The 16,899-nt window shown below is 44.6% G+C and overlaps 2 protein-coding genes across 7 annotated transcripts in view; one reads left to right on the top strand and one right to left on the bottom strand.

Moving 5' to 3' along the window:
- The first annotated feature begins 825 nt into the window (after positions 1-825).
- LOC133367032 (glucose-6-phosphatase catalytic subunit 1-like) lies at positions 826-11,300 on the top strand. 4 transcript variants are annotated; one of them, XM_061590668.1, is made up of 7 exons: positions 829-930; positions 2,751-2,947; positions 4,824-4,914; positions 7,330-7,439; positions 7,533-7,638; positions 8,369-8,484; positions 9,929-11,300. In XM_061590668.1, the coding sequence occupies exons 3-7, from the start codon at positions 4,850-4,852 to the stop codon at positions 10,438-10,440; spliced, it is 909 nt and encodes a 302-aa protein (XP_061446652.1). In that variant the 5' UTR covers positions 829-930; positions 2,751-2,947; positions 4,824-4,849; the 3' UTR covers positions 10,441-11,300. The 4 variants fall into 4 exon arrangements, with proteins under 4 accessions (XP_061446651.1, XP_061446652.1, XP_061446650.1 ...); XM_061590666.1 differs by having other exon boundaries at positions 2,751-3,008; XM_061590667.1 differs by lacking the exon at positions 2,751-2,947 and having other exon boundaries at positions 826-930.
- LOC133367031 (putative protein PTGES3L) overlaps positions 11,247-16,899 on the bottom strand; it is a 28,935-nt gene continuing 23,282 nt past the window's right edge. For 2 of the 3 annotated variants that reach the window (XM_061590664.1, XM_061590662.1), the window contains 8 exons: positions 16,734-16,890; positions 16,531-16,647; positions 16,145-16,275; positions 15,651-15,717; positions 14,655-14,746; positions 14,158-14,212; positions 12,304-12,398; positions 11,247-12,005 (listed from right to left, as the gene is read on the bottom strand). In XM_061590664.1, the coding sequence (XP_061446648.1) occupies positions 11,870-12,005; positions 12,304-12,398; positions 14,158-14,212; positions 14,655-14,746; positions 15,651-15,717; positions 16,145-16,275; positions 16,531-16,647; positions 16,734-16,890 (850 nt within the window). In that variant the 3' untranslated portion in view covers positions 11,247-11,869. Of the gene's footprint in view, positions 12,006-12,303; positions 12,402-14,157; positions 14,213-14,654; positions 14,747-15,650; positions 15,718-16,144; positions 16,276-16,530; positions 16,648-16,733; positions 16,891-16,899 lie in introns of all 3 variants that reach the window. The other variant, XM_061590661.1, reaches the window with a different exon arrangement.

Genomic DNA, 16,899 nt, shown 5'->3' with positions numbered 1-16,899 from the left:
ATGTAAATAGCTGCAATGTGGAAGCCTTAGTAGCCTTAGAGCAGATGTGGGGAACCTTTGGTGTTGATGAACTACAGCTCTCATCAGCCTCAGTGAGCATGGCTGATGGCCAGGGATGATGGGAGTTGTAGTTCAGCAACATCTAGAGCACCAAAGGTTCCCCTCACCTGCCTTAAAAACATGATGGTGCAGTGGGAGTGGGAGTTTGGTTCTTTCTTCCTTGTCACAGTCTCTTCCAAACAAAACCAAAAAAATCCAAACCAAAAACGATTGGAAGAAACTGCTATTTACATTGGCAGGAAATCCCCCATTGGTGCCAAAGGAGGGTTCCCTTGAAATCCAAACAGGTGTTTCTGAGTGGGGTTCTTTTATCCGGATGGGACCATGCCAGGAGACAAAGAGGTCCTGAGGCTGCTCAGGCTTCCCCACAGCTGCTATTTACATAAGAAAAACATGCATGGCAATCACATTTAGACAGATTTGTTTGCTTCTTAGATGCCCTGATAATAGTCGAAGGTCCCATCTTCCCTATATATTTAAAGCAATATTGTACCAGTTTAAATGGTCATGGCTTCCCCCAAAGAATCCTGGGAATTGTAGTTTAAGGGTGCTGAGAGTTTTTAAAAGGCCCCTGTTCACCCCACAGAGCTACAATTCCTGGAGTTCCCTGGGAAGAGGGACTGATTGTTAAACCAGTCTGGAAATTGTAGCTCTGTGAGAGGAATTGGTCTCCTAAGAACTCTCAGCAGTGCACCCTTAAACTAAAGTTCCCAGGATTCTTTGGGGAAAGCCATGAGTTTTTAAAGTACTATAATACCACTTTAAATGTATAGTGAAAATGGCACCTGAACTCATTTTTCTCCACTCCAGCAGTACTCCTGAATGGATTCATGTTCTCCTGCTTAGCCCTCCTGGCACTGGATATCAGAGGTAAAACACAATTAGAATCAAAATGTTATAACTCAATTTTCTTTGTCAGATTCTGATTTTGTATTCTCTTCATTCGTCCCACCACCACCCAACCGCAAAAGACCCAATGATATATAGATTTAGCTTTTGTGCATGTGTGTTTTTTTCTTTGACAAAGAAAAAGGTTGGTGAAGCATGGAGTATTGCAAGTTAATGCTTAACTCTATTGTCTTAAACGTTTTGGTGATTACTGAATCAACTTCAGCCGCTCCCATTAATCAATGTATCCTATCATTACAGCATTAAAATAATGCAGACTTGCATTTATTTAAAGCAGTGCTTGATTTTCCCTTTCTTGGCTGATAGTGTTGTGATGTGTGTGCATATTCCCTATTTTCAGGTGAGGCTAGAATCGCTTGTACAAAGAAACAAAGGCAAAAGGACTACCCACAGTAATAACCTTGAAGATTTCATCCTTGCAGTGACACCAGTGTCTTATAGCGGTTATATTGTTGGATTAGTGGTGCTCTAGATTGCTATTATTTTGTGGATATGATTCAATTGTATACTGAAAAACTCAGCTTGGGCAGTTTAAGTGGATTTGATGCTCTTGTGCAACAAACCCATGCCCCTGCCCCCACAACAAACCAACCAACCTGGACTTTTTGCAGTAAGGAGAGTGACATGAAGCTGTACTGGAAAGTGGGATATCAATTGCTTGACCTAGCATTGTGTAACCTCCCTGCAAACAAATCGGAATGAATGCTCAATAAACAGCCAATGTCATATAACTTCCCGGCAAACATTGTGCAAACAAATCATTGCTCGTTAAACTGATTGTTTGGGAACAGGATAAGACTGAAGGGACCCAGGTTCCAATTCCCCCCTCTGCCCTGAAGCTCACTGGGTGACTTTGAGCCAGTCAGCTTAGCCCCCTCACAAAGTTGTTGTCATGATAAAATGGGGTGGGGAGACCTTGTCACCATCTTAAGGGCAGTTGAGGACAAGCAGAATATAAATGTAATAAATAAGACGTTTTGAAAATAGGATGCGGGGAGGGATGTTTCCAATAATGGAGCTGGGTTATTCTCGGGTTGTCCCTCCTGGGGCAACAACATCCCTGTAAGGGGAAGATGCTTTTTTTCAAGGAAGGTGAAAGGGAAATAGTAGAATGGATGCCACAATTGCATCTTTATTTGGAAGAGCTCCTTGATCTCAGCAGTAGTTCAGCGGGAATGAGCATGGAGAAGAAATCTGTGGTGTTTGGAAAAGATCAGAAAGTTAGTTAAAAAAATTAAACCCTGTCTTTCTGGCTTTAAATGGGCCTCCAAGGCAGCATACAAATACAAAGAATACAAATACAATTAACAGTAAAAACAGAAGTATTTAAAAACACAGCTATTGATAGTTTGTTTTTAACTATTTAACTACAGAATACTTTTTAAAATAACCATTAAAACACAGTCATAAGGGGCTTGGTAAACCAAATGCCTGGCAAAAAAGTAAATCTTTACTCTTTATTGGCCAGTGGAGTGGGGCGCAATGAAATCTCTATAAAGGCTCAGGAGGCAGTTCCACAGTCTGGGTGCCACAACCACAATGGCTCTGTTTGTGCTTTTCCCTTTATTTTATGTCAGTGGTGATGGAAGGCAGATGATGTAAATCCTCTATGAATCTGGCCAGACTCTTTTTAAAGCTGCCCAAGTTGGTGACCATCAGTACATTTTGTGGTAGTGCGGAAAGGTAGTGGACTGATCGAGAACTGTCTTTTGGGCTATATTACATTACAGTAATAATGCCTTTTTAAAAATGTGTTTAACGCTGCCACTTTTATTTTGAAGGAAAAGCAGCCAGTGGGCCTCTGATTTGGCATTGAACTCTTGACCAGATCAGGGCCCGGTCCTGAGCTAGCTTTCTGCTGAAAATCCACTTCCCCTCCCAGCTGCTGTTTGTGTGGAAGTCTTGCTATTTGGTCTTCAGGTCCTGGATGGTGAGGGGACAGTTAAAGGAGGGCGAGCTTGCTCATACAAGTTTCCAGGTTAGAGGTCATAGCCCTCTTGCACAGCAGAACACTCTGTTCTCCACCTGGGAGCACATAGGTGAGCATACAGGGAGGGAGGGGGAAGCTCAAACTATTTTCCTACTCTTCCCCCTGCCCGCCCGCCTGCCCGCCCGCCCGCCCGCCCGCCTGCCTGCCTGCCTGCCTTTCCGCCCGCCTTTTCCAGGAGGATTAACCTTGACCCTGGCATGTCTGACTATGCTGCCATCACTTTGCTGATCCCCTTCTGCCAGCTATTGAGCGGTTTTCCTGTTGGGATGCCCAAACACTCAAATCCCACCCACTGCTTCTCCCAAGACACTTCTGGCTGCCTATCTTCATCACCACCATTCCTTGCCTTTCCCTCTGTGGTCAATTTCTTCATGTCTGCCCATTAATAATTTGCTTTCTTTTATCATGTAATGTAGGAAGCTGTACTTTACACCCTGTTCACTTTGCCGCTGCATGCCTTTCTGCTAGGTATTTCTTGAACACCATGTATGTGCAAGATCATGCCCTTTGAGTCTCGATTAATTAATTAATTACCCTGGAAAGATTACTTATCAGCCCTTACTACCCAGCTTCTGGACTGAGACAAAAAAAAATGTTCTGGTGCCCTAGAGATATTTCTCAGTATGTATGCTCTGTACTGAAAGAAAGATTTCACTGAAGGGACCCAACTTCTGGTTAGAAGACAGCAGAATTTAGTACCCTGTAAAAATGTATAAATTGAGCCTGTGTACTTCTTTATGCTTGTTTGGCATAATTTATTTTGCTTTCAGTGGCAATGGATTTGGGCAAGTCACTATGCAGGGGTCCAAAGCCTTGGCCACTGGAAATACCGCTATGACTCCACTGGCTTCTGAAATTTCACCTTGTTTGTCTCACCCTTTTCAGATGTGCAGTCTTTAAGGGCTCAATGCTTGCCCTTTTACAAAACAGAAGTAATATATTCTCCCAACATTTTACAAGGAAAAATTGGGACACATTTCTCATATCCTTCTTTCTATACAAAGTAGGGTTGCCATGTTCAGGGCCTGAGACTGATCTTGTATCTTTAGAAGAGAAAGTCAGCCAAGTGCAGGTGTTCTTGCACCACTATAATGAGAAAAACCACAAGGTGGAATTCTCCCTCCTCCCTCCACAACTTTTAAAGATACAGAAGACCTCTTGGAGGCCGGGCCTGGCAACCAAGAGGTTTTCTATATCTTTAAAAGTTGTGCAGGGGGAAGGGAGAATTCCACCTTGTGGTTTTTCCCATTACAATGTTACAAGAACACCTGCACTTGGCTGACTTTCTCTTCTCCTGAAGATACAGGATCAGTCTCAGGCCCTGAGCCTGGCAACCCTAATACAAAGCCAAAGCTTCTCCTCATCCTCTTGTAACACTGCTGAAGGTTCTATTCAGCATGCTGTAACCTGTGTTAATTGACCCTGCAATAGCCCTATTTGTTTATCTATCTATAAATAAATAAATGGAACTAGATAGAGATAAATCCGACACCCTGACTTTGCAGCCCTGTACACAGGCAATTAAAAGGGGGGCTCACTTTCTGTGCTTTGGAGGAGAGACCTGTGAACAGCAGCACATTTTGCCCACCTGTTCAATAGTCAGTATGGTGCAGAAGATGAAGCAACAAGTAGGGAAGCTACTTCATTGTTTGAATGCTGGGCAGCTGTTGCAATAGGAACCATGGTTCCTTTGCTGTTCTGCTCAACATGCATTCAGGGCACACACAAACCCACTTCATCCATTGCCCATCCAAAATGAGGGCAATATGATATAGCATTGCTCTCACTCTGAACTGTCTTTATGTCAGGGCAAATAGCTCTCTCTGAATTATTTTTGTCACATTGTCAAATCTTGGTCATGTAGCATTATCACAGTGACTGGCCTGGATCATGTTGGGAGGAAAATGCCCCAGTGGAAAACAAAAAATACACAGACAACTAAACAGGCCTCAAAGGTAAGCTTTTGAATGTCTTCTGAAGAAACTTTCAGCCCCCCAAAACCCCTTGTTTGTACCAGAAATGTGCCACCTACAAACATATAGCGAAGTCCTAGTATGGAATCAAACAAGGAGCAGAGAACCTTGGGCCTATCTACATCACAAACATATACTGATTTTTAAAATTTCTTATTCTTAATTCTTAATATTGTCTCCTCTGGAGAGCTGACGGCATGCACTGCACAGAAGCACTGTGGCAGTAGCTCAAATTACGGAGATTGCCTTCTCTCACAGCCTAATTTGTTTCCCCAGATGGTTAAGACATTGTTATATTCAATTGTCATGGCTTTTCTCCAAAACTCCCAGGAATTATAATTTGGTGAGCGTCCTTAGAATACTGTTAAGAGGTCCCTAGCCCTTCATGCAGAATTTGTCATCTCCCCATGGAACCCATTTAAAACAGTTTTGAACTAGTGGTGTAGATATGCCCTCTGAAACATGAGGTATTGACTCGTGCAAGCAAACACACACTTTGCTTCATGTTGCAGCCTCTGTCAATATTTTTTAGGAGAGGGGAGGTTGTTAAAGATCAAAGATCAGGGGTTTCGGATACAATAAAGTCTCAGTGGCTGGGAAAACTAGCAAGAGCTAAGGTGGGAGAAGAGAATCCCAGCTGAAGTTGCACCATGGACCTTCTGCACAGTGCAGGGATCCAGGCCACCAGCTACCTCCAAGAGAACTTCATGGACTATCAGGACTGGTTTGTCTTCATCTCCACAGTTGCTGACCTCAGAACGACTTTCTTTGTCTTCTTCCCCATCTGGTTCCAGCTGAGGCACGCTGTGGGAATCCGACTTATCTGGGTGGCTGTGATCGGTGATTGGTTCAACCTTGTTTTCAAGTGGTGAGCGTGGATTCCAAGAATCCTGATCACCCTGTTTGGGGGTCAGGAACAAATTATCCTCTCAGTCATGTCACCCAAACAGAGATCAAAGTGGTTCCTCTCTCCATTCCCTGTAGCATGCAGCGTAGTCCCAGTGCTTCACTTGAGGCTGGGCTCTGTCCTGGACACTTTTCCCATGCAGCAGACTATGCAAAATAGTAATTTAGGCATGGTCTGGGCAGAATGACAAAGCATGTCTTGGGATTATAAGAATAACTCTGGAAGGTGTGTTGGACTCTTGTGTTCCAGATTTTGATTCTGTTTTGTAGGGTAAGTGCAAACCATAATTTGCTGGTTCAGATGTAATAGCAAACTATGGTTTGCCACAAACTAAGAAGGAGCTAATTAAGCTGAGCATGTGCAGAGAAGGAAGGGAGAGGAGGGAACATGCAAGCCCAAGACTCTTTCCAGGCCCACTATTGTAGTGCTGAATCATAGCTTTGCATTACATACGAGTCATAACATAGATAATGCTTTTGAGTATGTGCAGTATGTACAGAATGAATTTCCCTCATTGCTGACCAACCTGAGCCATCTCCATGGGTTGAGGCTTCCAGGTTGTGGGTAAGCTGTTTTAGGAAGTAAGCCCTGCTTGGTCCAGTTGCTCAAGTAAAATGAAATAATCTATTTGTTCTGTAGATGCCTTTCTATAGTACACCATGGTCTAGACATCATAATTTGCTCTAGAGAAAGACTAGTTTTGCCTTTGTGGCAGGGGGAAGACTAAGGCTACAATCCAATACATGTCTACTCAGAAGTTTGTGTTGGATTGCAGCCTAAACTATTAATACCCTACTTCCAGAATTCTGCCCCCCAGAAAACAACAAATCACGGGATTGCAATCAATATGAAAACTAGCAAATTGCATATTTTAATCTGAATTATTTTTTTATTTTTTAAAACAAAAAGGTTTATTTTGTAGAATTAAATGAAAATTGCTTTGTCAGGGACCAGTGATTGAGATTCTTAATTTTTGTTGGTTTATTTCTAAGCATGTATAGACCACTTTTCTATTAAAAACTCTATTCAAAGAGCTTACAAAGAATTAAAAAACCTAACCGTTTAAGAACGAAAAGCAGCAAAGACAACAAATAATGAAAAGATATTTTTAAACGTAAAAGCATAGAATAAATAAATCAGGAATTAAAAACTGCAGCATGGAATTTAAAATGGCAGCAAGATGAACTGTGAATGAAGAGGCTATAAAATGAAGAGGGAGACAAGGCTGGGAATTGGGAGCAGTCCTGAGTACAAAATACTCATCCTAGCCTATTCCAGTTTCTGAAACCTTTAGCAGTAGGAGCTGTCATATAAGTGTGGTATAACTCTGAAAACATAAAGGTTAGAAACTGGAAATTGTTTGTTTGTTTCAAGATAGATTTACTGATGTGACTGGAATTGGCAGTGGCTATTTCTTATCTCATGCCCTCTCATACCTCCTCCAGTCTCTAGAGACAGAGCCATCCTTTTTTATTCTTCCCTCCTTACAGGATACTGTTTGGACAGAGACCCTACTGGTGGGTACATGAGACGGATTACTATGGCACTGTAACGCCTCCTGTGATTCGGCAGTTTCCCATCACCTGTGAGACTGGTCCAGGTGAGGTTACAACTGTCCTCTTTCCCCCAGTGCCTTCCTTAAGTCACTGTAAGCCCCCCCTCTTTTCACTGACTCTTGTGCTTCTCCCTCCAGGCAGCCCCTCTGGTCATGCCATGGGGTCTTCTGGGGTCTACTACATCATGGTGACAGCACTGCTATCGCAGCTAATGCCACTGCATCAAAAGACCGTGACTGCCAGGTGAGGCCCCCACTCCCAACCTGCTTGTGACAGCTGGAACCTTGCTTTTAGGAGGAGGGATGGCGGCTGTGATAGAACTAGGCGCCCCAGAGACATGCTTGATAAGTGTGCTTGCCTTTGGGAAGACTTGAAAGTACTGCCCTGATTTCAGGAATGAAGCTGTTCTCAGAGACCCTTTTCTTAGGACAGTTGGCTCACCTACTTTCAATATATTTTTTGATATGGTGGCTATCAGTCTGCCACAGGATGAATTGCATTAAACATGATTCTTGTTTAAAAGGTGGTATTTCAGCACTGACTTTTTGTGCAAAATCTAGTTTCACCCTGTCTCTGAACAGATCTTGTATCATACTCCACCTCCCATCAGCCCCAGCCAGCATGGCCAATGGTGAGGGGAGTTGTAGTCCAACAACATCTGGAGGTCCACAGGTTCTCCACACTGCCTTTATGAGGAGCAGATTGAGTGAGAGATCAGCCTGAAACCATCTCACGATCAATTCACTCAGAATTACTTGTGGGAAGCAGCCCTTGGTTGGAATTGTTGTGGGAGACAAGGTGGTTTGCTCTTATTGTTGGGCTGTGGCTGCAGAGCTGGTTTTCATAAGCAAGGGCATCTTTTCCTGGAGAGAGTGAGTGAATGCATAGTTCTGGGCATCTTAAAGATCTAGATGGTGGTTGGTTAATAATTCCTGCCTTTGCTCTGGTCTGAACAAGCCCTCCTCTCTCCCAGATGTCTGCGCGGCGTCCTCTGGGTAGGATTTTGGGCTGTGCAGGTCTGCGTCTGCTTATCCCGAATCTTTCTTGCTGCACACTTCCCACACCAAGTGATCTCAGGTGTGATCTCAGGTGAGGTATTCCTAGACTTGAATTTTAAGTGCATAATAAAGTTTCTGTGTATACGTGGAAGTCTTTATGCTTGCTCACTAGAAATAGACATATTAAAGATGCATGTACAACTAAATTTAGGATACATACACACATGTATTTGTCAGGAGTGGGACAGAGATTAGTAGCTGTTGCTCATTATCAGGACCTGCCTGATCTGTATTTGGAGTCAGGAGGAAGAAATTTTGCTGTTGACCTTATTGTTTGTTGTTGAGGATTTGTAGCTTTGCTTTCTGCTGCAGTGTGTGTGCCTTGGTTTGCTTGGAGAAATAATTTTGAACTACTACTGTGAATACCTTAAGTTTATGGAATGCTCTCCCTAGGGAGGCCCACCTGGTGCCAACCTTGTCATCATTTTGGCACCAGGCAAGTATTTTCCCCAGGTATTTGGGCAGCATCAGTGATATGATATTGTACTGATAAATCTGTTTTTAATGTTTATGTGACTTGTATTTTTTACTTTGGTATTAAATCGCTTCCATTTTTTTTTTTAGTGGCAACTCGGTAGTGATATATAAATTGAATAAACCTAACTTATTGCCTCTGTCAATGCAACCGCCCATCTGTGTTGCATGTTTCAATAAAGGGGGCAACCAGGTAGGCTATCCTGCCTTACAACAGACACTTAAGTTAAACCCTTCCAACAAAATGATTATCTGAAGAGGAATATCCATTATGTTTTACAAAGTACTGGGGTGTTCTGGTCAAAGGGATGGCAGATAGTAGCCTTAGTGGGCCCTGATACTGAGTGCATTGACAGAACCTGGGTAGTGGCTGGGAAGAGTTGCTAGATCAGGGAGGCACTCAGTGGAGAATGGATCCATCAGGGAGAATGGGACACTGCCCCACCAACCTTATTCTGGCCTCAGCCAGCCCCCTTCTGCTTCCCTGCTTGCTTACAGCCAATCCAGTGGATGGCAGCTTTCTCTTCCCTAGTTTCAGTGTTGTCTAGATCTCAGCAGGGGAGGATGGGGCAAAACTAGAATTAGTTGGCTTTGCCTGTTGCTAGTTCTGGCTCCACCTACTGTTGGTCTTCCTGCCTTCTGCCCTATCAATCCCAAAGGGCATTGCTCTCTGGCTCTGTGTGTGTGTGTGAGTGTGTTTGTGTGTGTGTGTGTGAGTGAGAGAGAGAGAGAATGGTCAGGAGAGAAAAAGATTAAAAACGGACAATGACACATGTCCTGGCAACTCATATCCAGGTACATGGAGACAGAGATGGGCTGGACAGAGTACTGGACAGCTGATGTTTTGCTTGCACTGAAATGGTTGCCTGTTTATTCACTAAAGCTCAGTTCCCAGTCCTCACTCATACCCATGTATGTCAGCACTGAATAGAGGCATTGCATTTATACATTTGTAGATAGTATGCAACTCCAACTAAACAAACAATTTACCCACTCCCTAGGGATGCTGGTGGCAGAGGTTTTTGAGCACATCCACTCCATTTACAATGCCAGTCTGTGGCGATACGTAGGCACCACCTTCTTCCTCTTTGGCTTTGCCCTGGGCTTCTACCTGCTGCTCAAGATGCTGGGCGTGGACCTCCTGTGGACGTTGGAGAAGGCCCATAAGTGGTGTGAACGGCCAGAGTGGGTCCATATTGATACAACACCCTTTGCCAGCCTGCTTCGCAACCTGGGTATCCTGTTTGGCCTGGGGCTTGGCCTCAACTCCCCAATGTATGCAGAGAACTGCGAAGGGAAGCAAAGTCACCGCCTGACCTTCCGCCTCAGCTGTATTGTTTCTTCCCTGTTCATCCTGCACCTGTTTGATTCCTTTGAACTGCCCACTGACAGGGAGACCCTGTTCTACATCCTCTCCTTCTGCAAGAGCACCTGCGCTCACATCTGTGCTGTGGCTGTGATCCCCTATTGCATCTCCTGGCTCCTCGGGCAGACAGCGAAGAAAGACTTATAGGGAACAGAAAGCTTGGAATTGAGCTACCTTGGACATGGTTCCTCATTCCACCTCTTGCAGGGGCCCTCAGGCCTAAAACTTTATAAACCAAGGAATATTGTTGACTCTTCTGTGGGAGATCAAACAGAGCTCTTCTGCAAAACGCTGATGAATAAGGATCTCCTCCAGATTAGGATCAGGAACATTCTGGCATTCGGGCAGGAAGGGCAATGAATGGTACAGGTTTCCCAGCCAGGGAGTGGAAAATGACTGGTGCTTACATGTGTATTGTGAAAGAAAGTCTGAAGAGTCTCAGCTAGAACAGGAGGATGGTTAAAGTGCTTTGTTCATTTTAAAGCCAGCTGGGGTGCATGTTGTATATTCAATAGCAGCCTGTGGGAATAGATTGCACTTTCTGCTGTCTGCCCACATTATTATTCTCTATTGTTCTGGTGCCTTCTCCCCATTTGTCCCTTTTCTATATTCCTATCCCACCCTTTGGATGTCTACATGCATCTCATTTGTCTCTTTTCCTCTGTCAGCCACAAATCTCAGGCTTTCCCCTTTGTCTCCCTTACTTTGCTCTTGGTCTTTAACATCTGTCCAGATTTAGTCTTGTGGGCTTTGTGGATGATTGCTCCTAACATGTTTTACATTTCTAATAATGTCTTTGGCACAGTATGGGTGTGACAGCCGTGCAAACCTCAATCTACCTGGTGCAGGTGTGGGTGTGACCTTCTTATGCTAAAGTGTGAGGCACCCAGTTATGTTTTACTAGGGCTGCAATCCTAAGCACACTTCCCAAGAACTGAATCAAAGCTACGTAATATTGCGCAAGAGACAAACTAATGGATTAAATAACTTGAACATGAGCAAAAGAACTGGCCAACAGTAGTGTGATCATGTTTAGCGTACAAACACATTTGTCTCCCTCGTACATGACAGTTTTCAATTGTATGATACTTGTAACAGGTGGGCAGCCTTCAGTGAGGCTAAGATATAGGAATTTAGCATTCTCTGCCTTTCAGGCACTTCAGCTGTGGTACGCCAGAGGGCAGTTTGCAGAGGGAGAGCTGAAGTAGTCAGAAAGAGATAGAGACCCATCCTGGGACATGCATAAATCATTGCAGGTGCTCAGAGGTACGCTCCGTGTCTTTGTCTCAGTATCCACTTGGATTAGGGGGAAGTCGCTTCAGGGGGAGTTAGCATGACTTCCAGGCGTGCTTTGTACCTGCCATTCACTTTTACCATTTTTACCTCTTGGAGATTTCTCACTTCACAACTACTGCCAAATTAGATTCCCAGCCCAGCCCCTTTGTTGACACTGGCATGCACAAAGCAAAAACACAAAGGGGGAAGACATTCTTAGCGGATAACTTTATAGTCCTTAGGGAGAACTGTGGCCGAATCGTTCCGCCATTATCTATTATGTTGCAGTTTGTCCATCCCATCACTGCTCTGTGATCTGTTCACTGATAAATGTCCGGAGCAGGGCCTCCACCTCTGCCCGCCGATTCATCCGTGTGGCTTTGCCCTGGTAGCGACCAGGCTTCCCAGCTCCTTTTCCTTCCAGCAGTTCGGCCACCCTTGTGGGAAGAACAGCAACAGAATCAGAATTGCTGCATCAAGCAGATTAGCTTTTCCTCAACCCACGGCAGCTTTGTGCACCAGCAGGCTCCCACAGAGTATATCCAGAGCATGATCTGGCTGATTTGCTTCAGCCCTACAAACTGCTAGATCAATATTTTGCTCTTTCAAAGATCTCCAAGAACCTATTAATCTTTTCTGTCTCACTGACAAAAAGATGACATCCACACCCCCTACCAACATACACACCAATCGAGGGCCTTACTTTAACTTATCCAACTGCCCTGAATGACTCACCTAGGGCCTAGTTTCTCCACCGTTTCTGGAGGCCCTGCGAGCAGAAAAAGCCCAGCTGCTTTTTCATCTCCCACAGACAGGAAAAGGAGGGTTTCCTGCTGGAAGAAGAGATTCAGAACTGCCACTGTTGCTACATGGCTCTTCAAGAAGTACTAATCAAACAGTTCTCAGGTGTGCTACTACTTGAGAAGATGTGAAATGGAACAGGATTCGGCAAATCAAGTGTTATTTATGGTGGTGCATCTCCCACACCATCACCCTGTACATTATCTGGATTTCACTGATTCCCATTTAGTTGCACTTGGCAGACATTTCAAGGTTTCCAGAGTAGCTGAGCTTTGCTGTTATGTATTTGGCTTTATTCAAGTGGTAGGATGAAAGTCCAAGATAGGACAATCCCTGCTTAGAAACTTTGGATAACCTTGGCTACTGCAGCAAATGATTACATTTTGATGTTACCCTAACTAGCTCCCATATCTGTTTTCACAATGCTTTGGATAACTGTGGTTGGGAAGTAAAACTCATGTCTATAAAAGGACCAGCTGCAACTCCAATATATTAGTCAAGTCTCAGAACGTGGCCATGAATCAGGATTGGGAATCTGTGGCTCTCCAGATGTTGCTGGACTACAATTTGCATAATCTCTGCCCATTGGCCATGCTGGGTGGGCAGCGGTGTCACTAGCAGGAGTGCGGGGGGGGGTGCGGACCTCCGGCGCGCACCCTCCCAGGGGCATGGACCGGGGTGGTTGGTCTCTCTGACAATCTCTCCCAGTGATTAAATCCTGGAGTCTGGATCCTGAGCCCCCGCCCCGCAGGAGATCATCCAGGCCGCTGGCGCCCTTCCCTCTTGTGGCGCCTCCGATGACGTCTAAGCGCACGTGCCGTGCCGCACAGGCTGGGCAGGCAGCTTAGCTCTCCGCCGGCCCTCAATGGCGTCTGCCTGTCCCGCTTCTTCCTGGACCTGGTGCCATCTGCAGCCTAGGGGCGGGGCCGGGCGGTTCTGGTGTCACCCCCTCCATGGCATCACCCGGGTGCGGCCCGCACCTGCCGCACCCGGCTGGTGATGCCCCTGTGGGTGGGGCTGATGGGAGTTGGCATCCACAATCAGAAGGCCACAGGTTCCCCAAGCCAGCCATAATCTGGAATGTCACTAGACTAACATTTAAATCTTTCTAAGTTTTGGAGTATGTAAGCTGTTAATAGTTATGGATGCAGCTGTGAGGTACTCCTAAGAATCAAACCAAATTTAGCATATTTGGGGCAGTTAGGATGGTGCTACATTACAAATTCTGAAATATCCATTTGTGCTTTTGGCCTATAAAGATTGACAAAAACAATGGCACAGCAGTTGTTCTTGAGCCTCAGCAAAAGTCACCACTCTAGAATAAGACCTTGTAACTACAAAAAATCTTTCTTACTCTCTTAAATTCAGTTAGAAACCTTTTTGCTATAACCTCTTTATTTTTAATTGGTAGTATCACATTAAATAGGGATATTTTAACCACAGAATTGTTGATTTAGGATTAAAATCTTCATAATTTCTAATTGCATCTGCTCATTTAATCAATTATATATCCTTCTGTATTTCATGTTAGATTTAATATTTACTTGGCACACAGTATCTTAAACCTTGAACAGTGGCTTCTGTAGCCAATTATCCTACTTTTAATTTCATTTTGAACTATAGTCTGAATAATATGAAACCACAGTATTAAGTTTGGATCTGTTTTGTGTTGCAATAACATAACTAATATATTAAAAGTGGGAACAAACTTTTAGCTTAAAGTTTAGCAACTGCACAACATCCCTGTATCTGGGACAGAAACTCCGAAACAAGAAAAGAGGGACTCACCCCTGTGCCAATCTCATTCGCAATGATGTTCATGAACTCAGAATCACCGTCTTTCCTGCAGAGAGGGAAAGGATGTTCCAAGACCCCATGATAACCTCTTCCTCATCCCAAAATCTGAAAGAAATGAGCCTAAACTTCCACCTCTGCCATACCTATCTCCCCAATGGATCCACCAGCCCCACAAGAAGGAAACTGGCTTGAGCATAATTTTTTAAAGTATTAATAATTCATAATTCAAACTCTGTGTTGCTACAAAGTTTCAAAAATATAAAAGACCATATAATTTTGCTTTGATTGGCTCAAAAAATCTTTGGGTGGGGGTGGGATGGGGGGTGAGAGAAACAGTCTCTAACCCGTTTTCCAGTTGTTAAACATCAGCCTTATATTTTGGCAAAATCTCAAGGCATCTAGTATTTTTCCTTTTTTCAGGCGTTTGAAACCTGACGCTCCCATAGTCGTTCCATGCAAACCCAACACTGAGCTACATTTCCCCTCACCTGTGTAACACAAGCACTGGTTCCTGGGCCAAGTTTTTTTTTAAGCTCTGAGCAGTTAGTACAGCTAAATCTCTCAGTAGGTTCAGGTTGTTCTGAAAGAGAAGCAGATGTTTGAATGCAGACACCATCACTCCATTACAATATTCAATCAAGAGTGAGTTATGGAGCAGGCAGGGAATGCTCAGCAGTCAAAAGTTGAAATTTGTCTTTAAAGGCCGGCTTCTAGAGAGAACAAATATTATAGGGGCTGCATTGTGCCATATTGTACCTGTTAAAGACTCTAGGTTCCGTGAAACTGCATCTAGAGTACTTCAGGAAGCAGAGTCCTTAGCCTATTAGCTAGCCTGCTGCTGCAATTTTACAGAACAATCCTGTCTCTGCTTGGCTCTCAGTCTCGTCTCATTGGTTGGAAACCACACAGCTCCTTCCAGGTTATCGTCAAATTGTCTGCAGCCATGGCTACCAAACCAAGTCTATTCTACTGCTCCTAGCTGATCTGTTTTCCTCAACCCTAGTTTCTATTGCTTTTTTATCATTTTACTGATCATTGGCTTCCTACAGGCTGCTTATTAGCATATGACCTCAGCTGCTGCTTGCATGACCCCCAGATCCTGACTGATCTCCCATTAAAGGGTCATCGGTGGATCTCTCTGCTGTTGTGGGGAACCTTTTCAACCCTGAGGGCTGCATTTCCTCATGGGCAACCTTCTGGGAGTTGCATGCCAATGTTGAGCAGGGACAAAGGCAACATGTGTGGCTATATTTCAGTTGTGGAACAGTCAAGAACATTTTACATACACCCACATGCATTTCCCCATCCAAGAAAGCAAGGTGCATTATCACAGGGCAAGGACACATTCAAGCCAGGCAAAAAAGAATGCAGAGCAAGGCCAAAGCTTGGAGATAGGGGACATTGTCTGGGAAAAGTCCTGAGGGTCAGACAGATGGGCCTGAGGTTCCCACCCTTCATGGGGGCCTGCTGCCTGTCAACTGTACCTTCTGAAGCTGCTTCAGAGAGTTCTGTAGCCTCTTCACAGCTTCCACGTGCTCTTCGGGGCCATTCCTAAAATGACAAAGGTTACCAAACGCCCTCAGGAGGATTGCTCTATCATTTAATGGAGGGCAAGCTCAGTGGACAAAGCAAAAACAGCTTGTGCTAACTGGAGACGCAGAACTGAGCAGCAATAGAAATGGTTAACCATTTGGGAACAGCCATCTTTAAATCCATTTCATGTGTGCCTGTTGAAAATGCTTGCATTACTTGTCCTGAGGCCCAAGATCAGGCCAGGCAATATACTATGAAAGAAATAACTGGCCCAACTTACATAAACAAATACATTTCGTTTTTTCTTGCCTTGAGAAAAAATCCCAGTCTTTGTAGGCTTTTCTTTTGACAGTTTATATGAAATTTGCAGGCCAGTGGGTTTTTCAATAGCCTTTCTCTTTACAACCCCTTTTATACTCTGGGGCAGGGGAAGACGAATACTTACTTAAGCAGTGATGTGAGGGCCTTCTCAGTGGCATGGCTTCGCTCCAGAGCTTTCAGTACTCGGTTTCCAGCGAGGAAAACTAAGTTGGTCTTGTTCTTTTTTCCTTTTTCGGTGCCCAAGAGCTTAACCATCTTCAAAAGACAAGCACTTTACTGTGAGTGGATGATTGTAGATGTTAAGCGAGTTAGGAAAGTATTACATCTGCATGCATCTATCTTGACCCCCACATTCACAGGGGAAAAGCATGTGCCACAAAGGGGCAGAACTCATTCTCACAACAAAGCACGGGTGTGGATTGCAGGGCAGTCCTGGGCTCATACGTGAAGGGATTCAGTCTGCAAAGGCCTCGATTCTGGGGCTACAAGGACCTCCCACCCATGCCTCACCTGCAGGTCACTGAGGTTGGAGACATGCGTGCCACAACACATATTGGCATCAACGCCCTCGATGCTTATGATCCGGACAGGCCCAGTATGGTCATCTGGTAAGCCACGGCTCCTCACCTGCAATAAAGTATCTGGTTCAGAGAAGTGTGCACAGCAGCCCCTCCTTTCTTGGCCTGACTGCCACGGCCTAGACGCTTGCTTACCATCTCAACTTCAGGGTCACCTGCTGCCAGCTCTCGCACCACCACAGGGATTCGGGCTCGGATTTTGTCATTCACGCTCTGCTCAAGGGCTGCCACCTGACCTGCTGTCATTGAAGAGGTGTCCAACTCTATAGTGCTTCGCTGGCGTCCCAGCTCCCTGCAGAGG

The sequence above is a fragment of the Rhineura floridana genome, chromosome 11, assembly GCF_030035675.1.
Source record: "Rhineura floridana isolate rRhiFlo1 chromosome 11, rRhiFlo1.hap2, whole genome shotgun sequence".
In the NCBI taxonomy this organism is placed as follows: domain Eukaryota; kingdom Metazoa; phylum Chordata; class Lepidosauria; order Squamata; family Rhineuridae; genus Rhineura; species Rhineura floridana.
Note: the sequence above shows the minus strand (reverse complement) of the source record. Positions and strands in the feature narration are given on the sequence as shown.